Source organism: Oncorhynchus clarkii, chromosome 5, assembly GCF_045791955.1.
Source record: "Oncorhynchus clarkii lewisi isolate Uvic-CL-2024 chromosome 5, UVic_Ocla_1.0, whole genome shotgun sequence".
NCBI classification, from domain to species: domain Eukaryota; kingdom Metazoa; phylum Chordata; class Actinopteri; order Salmoniformes; family Salmonidae; genus Oncorhynchus; species Oncorhynchus clarkii.
Genome location: NC_092151.1, coordinates 2,303,769 through 2,319,697, shown reverse-complemented (window position 1 = coordinate 2,319,697; position 15,929 = coordinate 2,303,769). Strand labels below are relative to the sequence as shown.

Genomic DNA, 15,929 nt, shown 5'->3' with positions numbered 1-15,929 from the left:
CTGGTAAAGTTCCCTCCCATACTCTGATTGTTCCTTCGTATACTCTGATACCCTGGTAGAGTTCCCTCCTATACTCTGATACCCTGGTAGTTCCCTCCTTTACTCTGATACGCTGGCAGAGTTCCCTCCAATACTCTAATACCCTGGCAGTTCCCTCCTATACTCTGATACCCTGGTAGAGTTCCCTCCTATACTCTAATACCCTGGTAGTTCCCTCCTATACTCTGATACCCTAGAAGAGTTCCCTCCTATACTCTGATACCCTGGTAGAGTTCCCTCCTATACTCTAATACCCTGGTAGTTCCCTCCTATACTCTGATACCCTGGTAGAGTTCCCTCCTATACTCAGATACCCTGGTAGTTCCCTCCTATACTCTGGTACGCTGGCAGAGTTCCCTCCTATACTCTAATACCCTGGTAGTTCCCTCCTATACTCTGATACCCTGGTAGAGTTCCCTCCTATACTCTGATTGTTCCCTCCTGTACTCTGTCATGGTTCGGATGAGGAGCGTATGTACAGTGCCTATCGTTAATTATGATAACTGTTCATGTTTCTTACAGTACAGACAGAAGGTCATAAGTAATGCCCTTCTCAGGATATATCCCAAATGGCACCCTATTCCCTATATAGTGCCCTACTTTAGACCAGAGCCCTATTCCTTATATAGTGCACTACTTTAGACCAGAGCCCTATTCCCTATATAGTGCACTACGTTTTACACAAATCCTCACATAAAACATATTTGGTGTTGTATCAAGGTCAGGGCCTCTCTACCCTCAAGGCTCTGGTCAAAAGCACTGTGTTACATAGGGAACAAGGTGCAGTTTCCTCTAGGTGCAGCTCTAGGATCAGCTTCCCCTCATCCAATCCTGATCTTCATCTGTAGTCGTAAAAATCTAAAACTGACTCTTTATTCGGGGCAACTTTAACTTCCACCGTTGTCCTACTGAAGGGAGTGACAGAGTGCCTTTACTTTCCTGGGGGGGGGGGGGGGTCAAAGGTCAAAGTTAAAAAGAATGATGTCAATGCAGCCAAGTTCCAGGCGTCAGAGGGTAGGTTCTGTTAGTAGCCGTGAGGAGGAATAGGAGGAGGAGGAGGAGGGTTTAGGGAGGAGGGAGATCAGAGCCTTGATTAACCAATGAGCTCCTCTCTCCCTGCAGTCCCAAGAGTAACAGAGAGTTGTGGGTAGTTTAGTTAAAGTAATGAGGTCACATGATAGTACAGCAATGGCAGCGCTCTTTCTTCTCTATACCTGCTGGGGAGGGGAGTTCCTTGGTGGCCGTGGCAGAGCTCTCGTCCTTCCCCTCCGACGACAGTTCAGTGGTGTCACTGAGCGGCCGGGAGCCGGACACCAGGTCGGCGGCGTTGCCGTCCATGGTGGAGTAACCGTCTGTCACCGTTTTCTCCCGTAGCGACTTCTCATCGTCCTCATCGATCAGGACGATCTCAGCCTTGATGGTGCCGTCGAATCCCAGCAGCCTCTTGGTCTCATCCTGGTCGTCTACATTATGATTGCCCATGAAGATCATCGTGATCGGCTTCTCTGCCGTAGCCTGGGGAGTCTCCGTCACCTCACCCCCGTATATCACCTCCCGGCAGGGTGGAGGCTGGGTGGTGATAGGGGCGCTTGGAGCGTGGGGCTGGGGCATCTTGTGGGCCGTGGTGGCAGAGCTAGGGACAGCTGGGGGGGTAGTGTAGGGGGTGTAGTTGGTAGGGAGGTCAGCGGAGTGGTCAATGGACCTGGGGGAGGTTTTGGGGTCATCAGCGTCGGCGTGGTTGACAGTGACCTTAGCCTTGCCTCCCTGAGCACAGCCGGTGGTCGCCCCGACCCGCTTCATCAGCTCATCCACCTGTTGGGAGCTCCAGTGGTGAACCCCATTGTCCAGGGTAGAGGACCCCCCCGAGCGGACCTCGTAGACAACATTCCGGCCGTCGTCGAAAACCTTGACACCGCAGTCAGGCACTTCGTCAGGGCTGACTGCAGACGCTGACAGGATCCTGGTGTCCCCTGTCTTTCTGTCCTTCTCCACGTTGATCTCCATGGCGTACATCGCTGGATAAAAGACAGACAGACAGACGGACGGAGGAAGGGACGGAGGGAGGGAGGGGGAGAGAGAGAAAGAAGATATCATGTTACCATTATAGTACATCTCTGGGTGACAGACAGACAGACAGACAGACAGAATATCATGTGGTTTCAACTATAGTACAACTCTGGGTGATTATTTAAGACACTATTTGAAGACATAGAGTTTCAGATATTTTTGGAAGATGGGCAGGAAGCTTTCCCACAAGGACCTGAGGTGGCGGAACAGAGTGCTCTCGTTTGGGGTGTAGGGTTTGAGCCTGAAAGTAGGGAGGGGTAGCTCCTCTTGCTGCTCCGTGGGCAAGCACCATGGTCTTGGAGTGGATGCGAGCTTCGACTGGAAGCCAGTGGAATGTGCGGATGAGTGGGGTGATGTGGGAGGACTTGGTAAGGTTGAACACCAGGCGGGCTGCAGCATTTGATGGCGCAAGCGAGGGAGCCCTGCCAAGAGTGAGTTGCGGTAGTCCAGACGGGAGATGACAAGTGCCTGGATTAGGACCTGCTCTGCTTCCTGTATGAGGAAGGGTGGTTCTATGGATGTCTTAGAGCATGAACCTGCAGGATGTTTTGCAGAGAACGACAGGGCCACGCCAATGTTCTTTGATGTCTGAGATGGGGACACCATGGAGTTGTTCACCATGATGAAGAGGTCTTTGAGCAGGTAGGCCTTCCCCGGGAGAAAGAGCAGCTCCGTCTTATTGAGGTTGAGCTTCAGGTGGTGAACCGACATCCAAGCTGAGGTATCTGGCAGGCACGCAGAGATGCATGTCACTACCTGGGTGTCAGAAGGGGGGAAGGAGAAAAGTAGTTGAGTGTCATTCGCATAGCAATGATAGGAGAGACATTGAGAGGAAATCATGGAGCCAAGTGACGTGGTGTATAGAGAGAAGAGGAGAGGGCCTAGAACCGACACCAGTCGTGAGTGGTGCACTGATCCTCTCCACGTCACCTGGTAGGATCGGCCTGCCCGGTAGGATGCAATCCAAGAGCGTGCAGAGCCTGAGACGCCCAGCCCTGAGTGGGTGGAGAGGAGGATCTGATGGAACCTGAGACACCCAGCCCTGAGAGAGTGGAGAGGAGAATCTGATGGCGCCTGAGACGCCCAGCCCTGAGAGAGTGGAGAGGAGGATCTGATGGATCACGGTGTCGAAAGCAGCGTATAGATCTAGGAGGATGAGAACAGAGGAGAGAGAGTCAGCTTTGGCAGTGCAGAGAGCCTCTGTGACAAAGAGAAGAGCAGTCTCTGTTGAGTGACCCGTCTTGAAGTCTGACTGGTTAGGATCAAGAAGATCATTCTGAGAGAGATAGCGAGAGAGTTGATCAGACCCAGCACATTCAAGTGTATTGGAAAGAAAAGAATGAAGGGATACAGGACTATAGTTTTTGACGTTAGATGAGTCGAGTGCTGGTTTCTTGAGGAGGGGAGCGACTCGGCCATTTTGAAGTCAGAGGGGATGCAGCAAGTAGTCAGGGATGAGTTGATGAGGATGGAACACAGCCAGTAGTCAGGGATGAGTTGATAAGGATGGAACACAGCCACTGGTCAGGGATGAGTTGATAAGGATGGAACACAGCCAGTAGTCAGGGATGAGTTGATGAGGATGGAACACAGCCAGTAGTCAGGGATGAGTTGATAAGGATGGAACACAGCCAGTAGTCAGGGATGAGTTGATGAGGGAAGTGAGAAATGGCAGAAGGTCTCCAGAGTTGATCTGGAGAAAGGAAGAGGTGTTGGATTCGAGTGGGTTGTTGGGCGGCTGGACCTCACTAGTCAAAGGATTTCATCTGGAGAGAGATGGGGAGAAAGAGGTCAAGGCGTTAGATAATTCTGTGTGAGTGGGACCAGTGGACGCAATAGGCTGAGTGAATGAGACCAGTGGACTCAATAGGCTGAGTGAATGAGACCAGTGGACTCAATAGGCTGAGTGAATGAGACCAGTGGACTCAATAGGCTGAGTGAATGAGACCAGTGGACTCAATAGGCTGAGTGAATGAGTGGGACCAGGGGACTCAATAGGCTGAGTGAATGAGACCAGTGGACTCAATAGGCTGAGTGAATGAGTGGTACCAGTGGACTCAATAGGCTGAGTGAATGAGTGGGACCAGTGGACTCAATAGACTGAGTGAATGAGACCAGTGGACTCAATAGGCTGAGTGAATGAGACCAGTGGACTCAATAGGCTGAGTGAGTGAGACCAGTAGACTCAATAGGCTGAGTGAGTGAGACCAGTGGACTCAGTAGGCTGAGTGAGTGGGACCAGGGGACTCAATAGGCTGAGTGAATGAGTGGGACCAGTGGACTCAATAGGCTGATTGAATGAGTGGGACCAGTGGACTCAATAGGCTGAGTGAATGAGTGGGACCAATGTACTCAATAGGCTGAGTGAATGAGTGGGACCAGTGGACTCAATAGGCTGAGTGAATGAGTGGGACCAGGGGACTCAATAGGCTGAGTGAATGAGTGGGACCAGTGGACTCAATAGGCTGAGTGAATGAGGGGGACCAGTGGACTCAATGGGCTGAGTGAATGAGTGGGACCAGTGGACTCAATAGGCTGATTGAATGAGTGGGACCAGTGGACTCAATAGGCTGAGTGAATGAGTGGGACCAGTGGACTCAATAGGCTGAGTGAATGAGACCAGTGGACTCAATAGGCTGAGTGAATGAGACCAGTGGACTCAATAGGCTGAGTGAATGAGACCAGTGGACTCAATAGGCTGAGTGAATGAGACCAGTGGACTCAATAGGCTGAGTGAATGAGACCAGTGGACTCAATAGGCTGATTGAATGAGACCAGTGGACTCAATTGGCTGAGTGAATGAGTGGGACCAGTGGACTCAATAGGCTGAGTGAATGAGGAACAGATGTCGTCGACTTTCTTGTCAAAGTGGTTGACAAAGTCATCCACAGAGAGGGAGGAGGGGGGAGGAGGGAGGAGGGAGGGGGAGAAGGATTAAGGAAGGAGGAGAAGGCGGAAAAGAGTTTCCTAGGGTTAGAGGCAGAAGCTTGACATTTAGAGTGATAAAAGTGGCTTTAGCAGCGGACCCAGAGGAAGAGAAAGTAGAGAGGAGGGAGAGGAAGTGTGATATGTCCTCCAGATGTTTAGTTTTCCTCCATTTACACTCAGCTGCCCGCAGCCCTGTTCTGTCAGCTCGCAATGAGTCACTCAGCCACGGAGCAGGGGAGTAGGCAAACAGCCTCTAGTAAACATGAGGTCAACTGTATTGTCTGCCTTGTGAGTGGGAGGGGACTGGGAAAGGGTCAAAGTTGGAAAGAATTTAATAGAAGGCAGTCGTCGGGAGGTTGAAGTCGCCAAGTACGAACAGCGGTGAGCCATCGTCAGGACATTAGCTTATCAAGGTTTTAAGATCATTGATGAACTCTCTAAGGGTTACAGTGAGATTAGTAGGAGAACAGAGACCTGAAGGGGGTCACAGTGAGATTAGTAGGAGAACAGAGACCTGGAGGGGGTCACAGTGAGATTAGTAGGAGAACAGAGACCTGGGGGGGGGGGGGGGGGTTACAGTGAGATTAGTAGGAGAACAGAGACCTGGAGGGGGTCACAGTGAGATTAGTAGGAGAACAGAGACCTGGAGGGGGTCACAGTGAGATTAGTAGGAGAACAGAGACCTGGAAGGGGTTACAGTGAGATTAGTAGGTGAACAGAGACCTGGAGGGGGTTACAGTGAGATTAGTAGGAGAACAGAGACCTGGAGGGGGTTACAGTGAGATTAGTAGGAGAACAGAGACCTGGAGGGGGTTACAGTGAGATTAGTAGGAGAACAGAGACCTGGAGGGGGGCACAGTGAGATTAGTAGTTGAACAGAGAACTGGAGGAGTTTGTAGTGAGATTAGTAGGAGAACAAAGACCTGGAGGGGGTTACAGTGAGATTAGTAGGAGAACAGAGACCTGGAGGGGGTTACAGTGAGATTAGTAGGAGAACAGAGACCTGGAGGGGGTTACAGTGAGATTAGTAGGAGAACAGAGACCTGGAGGAGGGCACAGTGAGATTAGTAGTTGAACAGAGAACTGGAGGAGTTTGTAGTGAGATTAGTAGGAGAACAAAGACCTGGAGGGGGTTACAGTGAGATTAGTAGGAGAACAGAGACCTGGAGGAGTTTGTAGTGAGATTAGTAGGAGAACAAAGACCTGGAGGGGGTTACAGTGAGATTAGTAGGAGAACAAAGACCTGGAGGGGGTTACAGTGAGATTAGTAGGAGAACAGAGACCTGGGGGAGGTTTACAGTGAGATTGGTAGGAGAACAGAGACCTGGAGGGGGTCACAGTGAGATTAGTAGGAGAACAGAGACCTGGGGGGGGGGTTACATTCAGATTAGTAGGAGAGCAGAGACCTGGAGGGGGGTTACAGTGAGATTAGTAGGAGAACAGAGACCTGGAGGGGGGTTACAGTGAGATTAGTAGGAGAACAGAGACCTGGAGGAGGGTTACAGTGAGATTAGTAGGAGAACAGAGACCTGTGGGGGGGTTACAGTGAGATTAGTAGGAGAACGAGGTTGAGGTTAAGAGTATTGTCTGCCTTGTGAGTTGGAGGGGATTGGAAAAATAAATCAATCGAAGGCGATCTCGGGAGGTTGAAGTCACCAAGTACGAATAGCGGTTAGCCATCGTCAGGAAGTGAGTTTATCAAAGTGTCAAGCTCAGTGGATGAAGTCTCCAAGGTGTGGAGCTCATTGGATGAACTCTCCAAGGTGTGGAGCTCATTGGATGAACTCTCCAAGGTGTGGAGCTCATTGGATGAACTCTCCAAGGTGTGGAGCTCATTGGATGAACTCTCCAAGGTGTGGAGCTCATTGGATGAACTCTCCAAAGTGTGGAGCTCATTGGATGAACTCTCCAAGGTGTGGAGCTCATTGGATGATCTCTCCAAGGGCTTCTGGTGGGCGATATATGACAATAATGTTAAGCTTGAGTGGACAAGTGACAGCGATAGAATGGAATTGAAATGAGGAGATGGACAGGCAAGAGGAAAAAAACAGAAAATCTCCACTCAGGAAAAATGTGTATCAATGTGCCACCAGAGCGATGACCAGATGCTCTCGGATTATGATAGAAAAAGTATTCAGATGAAGAGAGAGCAGCTTGAGTAGCAGTATTTTCTGAGTTGATCCAAGCCTCCGTCAGGGCCAAAAAGTCAAGGAACTGAAGGGCAGCGTAGGATAGGATCAACTTGGAGTTCTTGACCTCAGATGGGCAGTTCCAAACTCTACCTTAGACGAAGGAATTCCACATTGGGTTGTGCGGGCAGGGTACGCTAAATCAGAAATAGCCAGTTGTTGGGGGGCGTCTGCCTACAGGGAGAGGAGCGAACAGGTAGAGAAACACACACATAGTGAGATCTGTAAATAACTAGGTAAGATACTCAAGTGAGAGAGTGATGGGAAGCTACTCTATTTCCTTCCAGAATAACTCAGCTGAATGGTATTAGTTTAACAACCAGACCACTGCTGAGAAAAACAGGAGAGACTGATGTACTAATACTATTGCTGATTGGCTTGAAGATGAACCCCCCCCCCCCCCCCCTTGATTACCTAAACAAGTCATAAATTGCCCTGACAATCCTGGTCGATGTGTCAACAAATGTCTTCAAGTTGTGAGCAGTCAGCAGTTCACACACCAAGTAGGTCACTGGGAAGACAGACAGCATTTAAAGTAGATGGCCCTAGTTAAACCTCTCATACCCGGAGATAACAGGAGTCCTCTAGCTCTAGAACCTGTTAGTCCTGTGATCAGAGCCCAGTCCCAGGACCCAGTCCCAGGACCCAGTCCCAGGGCAGCTCCAGTGTTAATATGTTGAACTGATCAGTGTTCTGAGTTTAAATGTATTTATATTTTTACAGGGACAGTGCACATGAATCAACGTTTCAGTAAATGTGATGGTTTTAGCCAGTCGGCAAATTTTGACCTGGAGTCCCTGGGCAAGTTTAACAATACAGACAGACCATGAGTAGTGAGCACATGCAGAGAAACATAGAACGAGGGACACAGAGCACGCAGACACGTAGAACAAGAGACACTTAGCACGCAGACAGAGAAACATAGAACAAGAGACACGTAGCACTTAGACAGAGAGACATATAGAACAAGAGACACGTAGAACAAGAGACACATAACACGCAGACAGAGACACATGGAACAAGAGACACGTAGCACGCAGACAGAACAACATAGAACAAGAGACACGTAGCACGCAGACAGAGACACATAGAACAAGAGACACGTAGCACGCAGACAGAGACACATAGAACATGAGACACGTAGCACGCAGACAGAACAACATAGAACAAGAGACACGTAGAACAAGAGACACGTAGCACGCAGACAGAGACGCAGAACAAGAGACACGTAGCACGCAGACAGAAACACATAGAACAAGAGACATGTAGCACGCAGACAGAGACACATAGGACAAGAGACACGTAGCACGCAGACAGAGACACATAGAACAAGAGACACGTAGCACGCAGACAGAACAACATAGAACAAGAGACACGTAGCACGCAGACAGAACAACATAGAACAAGAGACACGTAGCAAGCAGACAGAGACACATAGAACAAGAGACACGTAGCACGCAGACAGAACAACATAGAACAAGGAACACGTAGCACGCAGACAGAGACACATAGAACAAGAAACACGTAGCACGCAGACAGAGACACATAGAACAAGACACGTAGCACGCAGACAGAACAACATAGAACAAGAGACACGTAGCATGCAGACAGAGACACATAGAACAAGAGACACGTAGCATGCAGACAGAACAACATAGAACGAGGGACACGTAGCACGCAGACAGAGCAACATAGAACAAGAGACATGTAGCACGCAGACAGAGACACATAGAACAAGAGACACGTAGCATGCAGACAGAGACACATAGAACAAGAGACACGTAGCACGCAGACAGAGAGACATATAGAACAAGAGACACGTAGAACAAGAGACACATAACACGCAGACAGAGACACATAGAACAAGAGACACGTAGCACGCAGACAGAACAACATAGAACAAGAGACACGTAGCACGCAGACAGAGAGACATATAGAACAAGAGACACGTAGCACGCAGACAGAGAGACATATAGAACAAGAGACACGTAGAACAAGAGACACAACACGCAGACAGAGTCACATAGGACAAGAGACACGTAACACGCAGACATAGACTAATAGAACAAGAGACACGTAGCACGCAGACAGAACAACATAGAACAAGAGACACGTAGCACGCAGACAGAAACACATAGAACAAGAGACATGTAGCACGCAGACAGAGCAACATAGAACAAGAGACACGTAGCACGCAGACAGAGACACATAGAACGAGGGACACGTAGCACGCAGACAGAACAACATAGAACAAGAGACACGTAGCACCCAAACAGAGACAAATAGAACAAGAGACATGTAGCACGCAGACAGAGAAACATAGAACAAGGAACACGTAGCACGCAGACAGAGTAACATAGGACAAGAGACACGTAGAACAAGAGACACGTAGCACGCAGACAGAACAACATAGAACAAGAAACACGTAGCACGCAGACAGAGACACATAGAACAAGACACGTAGCACGCAGACAGAACAACATAGAACAAGAGACACGTAGCATGCAGACAGAGACACATAGAACAAGAGACACGTAGTACGCAGACAGAACAACATTGAACGAGGGACACGTAGCACGCAGACAGAGCAACATAGAACAAGAGACACGTAGCACGCAGACAGAGACACATAGAACAAGAGACACGTAGCACGCAGACAGAACAACATAGAAGAAGAGACACGTAGCATGCAGACAGAGACACATAGAACAAGAGACACGTAGCACGCAGACAGAGACACATAGAACATGAGACACGTAGAACGCAGACAGAACAACATAGAACAAGAGACACGTAGAACAAGAGACACGTAGCACGCAGACAGAGACACATAGAACATGAGACACGTAGCACGCAGACAGAACAACATAGAACAAGAGACACGTAGAACAAGAGACACGTAGCACGCAGACAGAGACGCAGAACAAGAGACACGTAGCACGCAGACAGAAACACATAGAACAAGAGACATGTAGCACGCAGACAGAGACACATAGAACAAGAGACACGTAGCACGCAGACAGAGACACATAGAACAAGAGACACGTAGCACGCAGACAGAGAGACATATAGAACAAGAGACACGTAAAACAAGAGACACATAACACGCAGACAGAGACACATAGAACAAGAGACACGTAGCACGCAGACAGAACAACATAGAACAAGAGACACGTAGCACGCAGACAGAACAACATAGAACAAGAGACACGTAGCAAGCAGACAGAGACACATAGAACAAGAGACACGTAGCACGCAGACAGAACAACATAGAACAAGGAACACGTAGCACGCAGACAGAGACACATAGAACAAGAAACACGTAGCACGCAGACAGAGACACATAGAACAAGACACGTAGCACGCAGACAGAACAACATAGAACAAGAGACACGTAGCATGCAGACAGAGACACATAGAACAAGAGACACGTAGCATGCAGACAGAACAACATAGAACGAGGGACACGTAGCACGCAGACAGAGCAACATAGAACAAGAGACATGTAGCACGCAGACAGAGACACATAGAACAAGAGACACGTAGCATGCAGACAGAGACACATAGAACAAGAGACACGTAGCACGCAGACAGAGAGACATATAGAACAAGAGACACGTAGAACAAGAGACACATAACACGCAGACAGAGACACATAGAACAAGAGACACGTAGCACGCAGACAGAACAACATAGAACAAGAGACACGTAGCACGCAGACAGAAAGACATATAGAACAAGAGACACGTAGCACGCAGACAGAGAGACATATAGAACAAGAGACACGTAGAACAAGAGACACATAACACGCAGACAGAGACACATAGGACAAGAGACACGTAACACGCAGACATAGACTAATAGAACAAGAGACACGTAGCACGCAGACAGAACAACATAGAACAAGAGACACGTAGCACGCAGACAGAAACACATAGAACAAGAGACATGTAGCACGCAGACAGAGAAACATAGAACAAGAGACACGTAGCACGCAGACAGAATAACATAGAACGAGGGACACGTAGCACGCAGACAGAACAACATAGAACAAGAGACACGTAGCACGCAGACAGAACAACATAGAAGAAGAGACACGTAGCATGCAGACAGAGACACATAGAACAAGAGACACGTAGCACGCAGACAGAGACACATAGAACATGAGACACGTAGAACGCAGACAGAACAACATAGAACAAGAGACACGTAGAACAAGAGACACGTAGCACGCAGACAGAGACACATAGAACATGAGACACGTAGCACGCAGACAGAACAACATAGAACAAGAGACATGTAGAACAAGAGACACGTAGCACGCAGACAGAGACGCAGAACAAGAGACACGTAGCACGCAGACAGAAACACATAGAACAAGAGACATGTAGCACGCAGACAGAGACACATAGAACAAGAGACACGTAGCACGCAGACAGAACAACATAGAACAAGAGACACGTAGAACAAGAGACACGTAGCACGCAGACAGAGACACATAGAACATGAGACACGTAGCACGCAGACAGAACAACATAGAACAAGAGACACGTAGAACAAGAGACACGTAGCACGCAGACAGAGACGCAGAACAAGAGACACGTAGCACGCAGACAGAAACACATAGAACAAGAGACATGTAGCACGCAGACAGAGACACATAGAACAAGAGACACGTAGCACGCAGACAGAGACACATAGAACAAGAGACATGTAGCACGCAGACAGAGAGACATATAGAACAAGAGACACGTAAAACAAGAGACACATAACACGCAGACAGAGACACATAGAACAAGAGACACGTAGCACGCAGACAGAACAACATAGAACAAGAGACACGTAGCACGCAGACAGAACAACATAGAACAAGAGACACGTAGCAAGCAGACAGAGACACATAGAACAAGAGACACGTAGCACGCAGACAGAACAACATAGAACAAGGAACACGTAGCACGCAGACAGAGACACATAGAACAAGAAACACGTAGCATGCAGACAGAACAACATAGAACGAGGGACACGTAGCACGCAGACAGAGCAACATAGAACAAGAGACATGTAGCACGCAGACAGAGACACATAGAACAAGAGACACGTAGCATGCAGACAGAGACACATAGAACAAGAGACACGTAGCACGCAGACAGAGAGACATATAGAACAAGAGACACGTAGAACAAGAGACACATAACACGCAGACAGAGACACATAGAACAAGAGACACGTAGCACGCAGACAGAACAACATAGAACAAGAGACACGTAGCACGCAGACAGAGAGACATATAGAACAAGAGACACGTAGCACGCAGACAGAGAGACATATAGAACAAGAGACACGTAGAACAAGAGACACATAACACGCAGACAGAGACACATAGGACAAGAGACACGTAACACGCAGACATAGACTAATAGAACAAGAGACACGTAGCACGCAGACAGAACAACATAGAACAAGAGACACGTAGCACGCAGACAGAAACACATAGAACAAGAGACATGTAGCACGCAGACAGAGCAACATAGAACAAGAGACACGTAGCACGCAGACAGAATAACATAGAACGAGGGACACGTAGCACGCAGACAGAACAACATAGAACAAGAGACACGTAGCACCCAAACAGAGACAAATAGAACAAGAGACATGTAGCACGCAGACAGAGAAACATAGAACAAGAGACACGTAGAACAAGAGACACGTAGTACGCAGACAGAGAAACATAGAACAAGAGACATGTAGCACGCAGACAGAGAAACATAGAACAAGGAACACGTAGCACGCAGACAGAGAAACATAGGACAAGAGACACGTAGAACAAGAGACACGTAGCACGCAGACAGAACAACATAGAACAAGAAACACGTAGCACGCAGACAGAGACACATAGAACAAGAGACACGTAGCATGCAGACAGAGACACATAGAACAAGAGACACGTAGTACGCAGACAGAACAACATTGAACGAGGGACACGTAGCACGCATACAGAGCAACATAGAACAAGAGACACGTAGCATGCAGACAGAGACACATAGAACAAGAGACACGTAGCACGCAGACAGAACAACATAGAACAAGAGACACGTAGCATGCAGACAGAGACACATAGAACAAGAGACACGTAGTACGCAGACAGAACAACATTGAACGAGGGACACGTAGCACGCATACAGAGAAACATAGAACAAGAGACACGTAGCACGCAGACAGAGACACATAGAACAAGAGACACGTAGCACGCAGACAGAACAACATAGAACGAGGGACACGTAGCACGCAGACAGAGCAACATAGAAGAAGAGACACGTAGCATGCAGACAGAGACACATAGAACAAGAGATACGTAGCACGCAGACAGAGACACATAGAACAAGACACGTAGCACGCAGACAGAACAACATAGAACAAGAGACACGTAGCACCCAGACAGAGACACGTAGCAGGCAGGCAGACAGAACAACATAGAACAAGAGACACGTAGCACCCAGACAGAGACACGTAGCAGGCAGATAGAGCAACATAGAACAAGAGACACGTAGCACGCAGACAGAGACACATAGAACGAGAGACAAATCAAATCAAATCAAATTTTATTTGTCACATACACATGGTTAGCAGATGTTAATGCGAGTGTAGCGAAATGCTTGTGCTTCTAGTTCCGACAATGCAGTAATAACAAGTAATCTAACTAACAATTCCAAAACTACTGTCTTGTACACAGTGTGAGGGGATAAAGAATATGTACATAAGGATATATGAATGAGTGATGGTACAGAGCAGCATAGGCAAGATACAGTAGATGGTATCGAGTGCAGTATATACATATGAGATGAGTATGTAAACAAAGTGGCATAGTTTAAAGTGGCTAGTGATACATGTATTACATAAGGATACAGTCGATGATATAGAGTACAGTATATACGTATGCATATGAGATGAATAATGTAGGGTATGTAAACAAAGTGACATAGTTTAAAGTGGCTAGTGATACATGTATTACATAAGGATACAGTCGATGATATAGAGTACAGTATATACGTATGCATATGAGATGAATCATGTAAGGAATATGTAGCACGCAGACAGAGCAATAGCACAAAAAAAACACAGTGTTTCCACACCTCACCAGCTACAGACAACAGGCAACATGGAAAGCGACAACACACAGCTAGGGATGATGTTCATTAGTCTGATTGACCTATAGCCATGTCTTTCTGTTTTTTGTGAAAGTGTGATCGGTGGTGCAGGTATGTGTGTCTGATGGCAGTGTATTCCAGACATGGGAAGCTCTCACAGAGAAAGCAGATTTACTAAAGGTGCTTTTCCTTAAGGGAACTAAACAGTCACCTCTCATGGCAGACCTTGTGGATCTGCTGCCATATGTTTGGGTTTTCTGTTTAACAGAAGTACTGAGTGGAGGGGGAGGAGCCTGGCCATTTAGGATCTTGAATACAAGACATGCGTCGGTGTATTGTACATGATTTCTGAGGATGTGACAATGATGATGGCTGTTGGGCTTCCTATCAAGCACTTTGAGAGCCTGTTTGTAGACAGACTGAATAGGTTTTAATGTTGTACAGCAAGCTTGGGCCAAACTAGTCAAGCAGTATGTTTAAGTGGGGGAGTATCATAGATTTGAAGTACAGTTTTGCTACCTCTGTAGTCAAACAATTTCGTATAAATCGGAAAATTAGCGAGGTTGAATTTGGTCATTTGAGTTGCCTTTTTCACCTGCTTTTTAAAAGACAGGTTAAAATCAGATACCACCTGCAGCATCTCCCCTGACACGTAGACATCTGTCTCAGTAGCATCTGATACCACCTGGAGCTTCTCCCCTGACACATAGACACATAGACATCTGGCTCAGTAACATCTGATACCACCTGGAGCATCTGCCCTGACACATAGACATCTGGCTCAGTAGCATCAGATACCACCTGGAGCTTCTCCCCTGACACATAGACATCTGGCTCAGTAGCATCAGATACCACCTGGAGCATCTGCCCTGACACACAGACATCTGGCTCAGTAACATCAAATACCACCTGGAGCTTCTCCCCTGACACATAGACATCTGGCTCAGTAACATCAGATACCAGCTGGAGCTTCTCCCCTGACACATAAACATCTGGCTAAGTAGCATCAGATACCACCACCTGGAGCTTCTCCCCTGACACATAAACATCTGGCTCAGTAACATCAGATACCACCTGGAGCTTCTCCCCTGACACACAGACATCTGGCTCAGTAACATCAGATACCACCTGCAGCATCTGCCCTGACACATAGACATCTGGCTCAGTAGCATCTGATACCACCTGGAGCTTCTCTCCTGACACATATACATCTGGCTCAGTAGCATCTGATACCACCTGGAGCTTCTCCCCTGACACATAGACATCTGGCTCAGTAGCATCAGATACCACCTGGAGCTTCTCCCCTGACACATAGACATCTGGCACAGTAGCATCAGATACCACCTGTAGCTTCTCCCCTGACACATAGACATCTGGCTCAGTAACATCAGATACCACCTGGAGCTTCTCCCCTGACACATAGACATCTGGCTCAGTAACATCAGATACCAGCTGGAGCTTCTCCCCTGACACATAGACATCTGGCTAAGTAGCATCAGATACCACCACCTGGAGCTTCTCCCCTGACACATAGACATCTGGCTCAGTAACATCAGAT

The 15,929-nt window shown here is 47.9% G+C and overlaps 2 protein-coding genes across 2 annotated transcripts in view; both read right to left on the bottom strand.

The window, feature by feature from the left end:
• LOC139408252 (A-kinase anchor protein 2-like) overlaps positions 1–15,929 on the bottom strand; it is a 109,274-nt gene that overhangs the window by 92,570 nt on the left and 775 nt on the right. Inside the window, exon 2 of the mRNA XM_071151929.1 lies at positions 1,254–2,054. Coding sequence (XP_071008030.1) covers positions 1,254–2,052 — 799 coding nt within the window. The 5' untranslated portion in view covers positions 2,053–2,054. The remainder of the gene's footprint in view (positions 1–1,253; positions 2,055–15,929) is intronic.
• The window catches only part of LOC139409623 (PALM2-AKAP2 fusion protein-like), a 73,954-nt gene continuing 64,731 nt past the window's right edge, over positions 6,707–15,929 (bottom strand). Inside the window, exon 8 of the mRNA XM_071155044.1 lies at positions 6,707–6,982. Within this exon, the coding sequence (XP_071011145.1) occupies positions 6,707–6,982 (276 nt within the window). The remainder of the gene's footprint in view (positions 6,983–15,929) is intronic.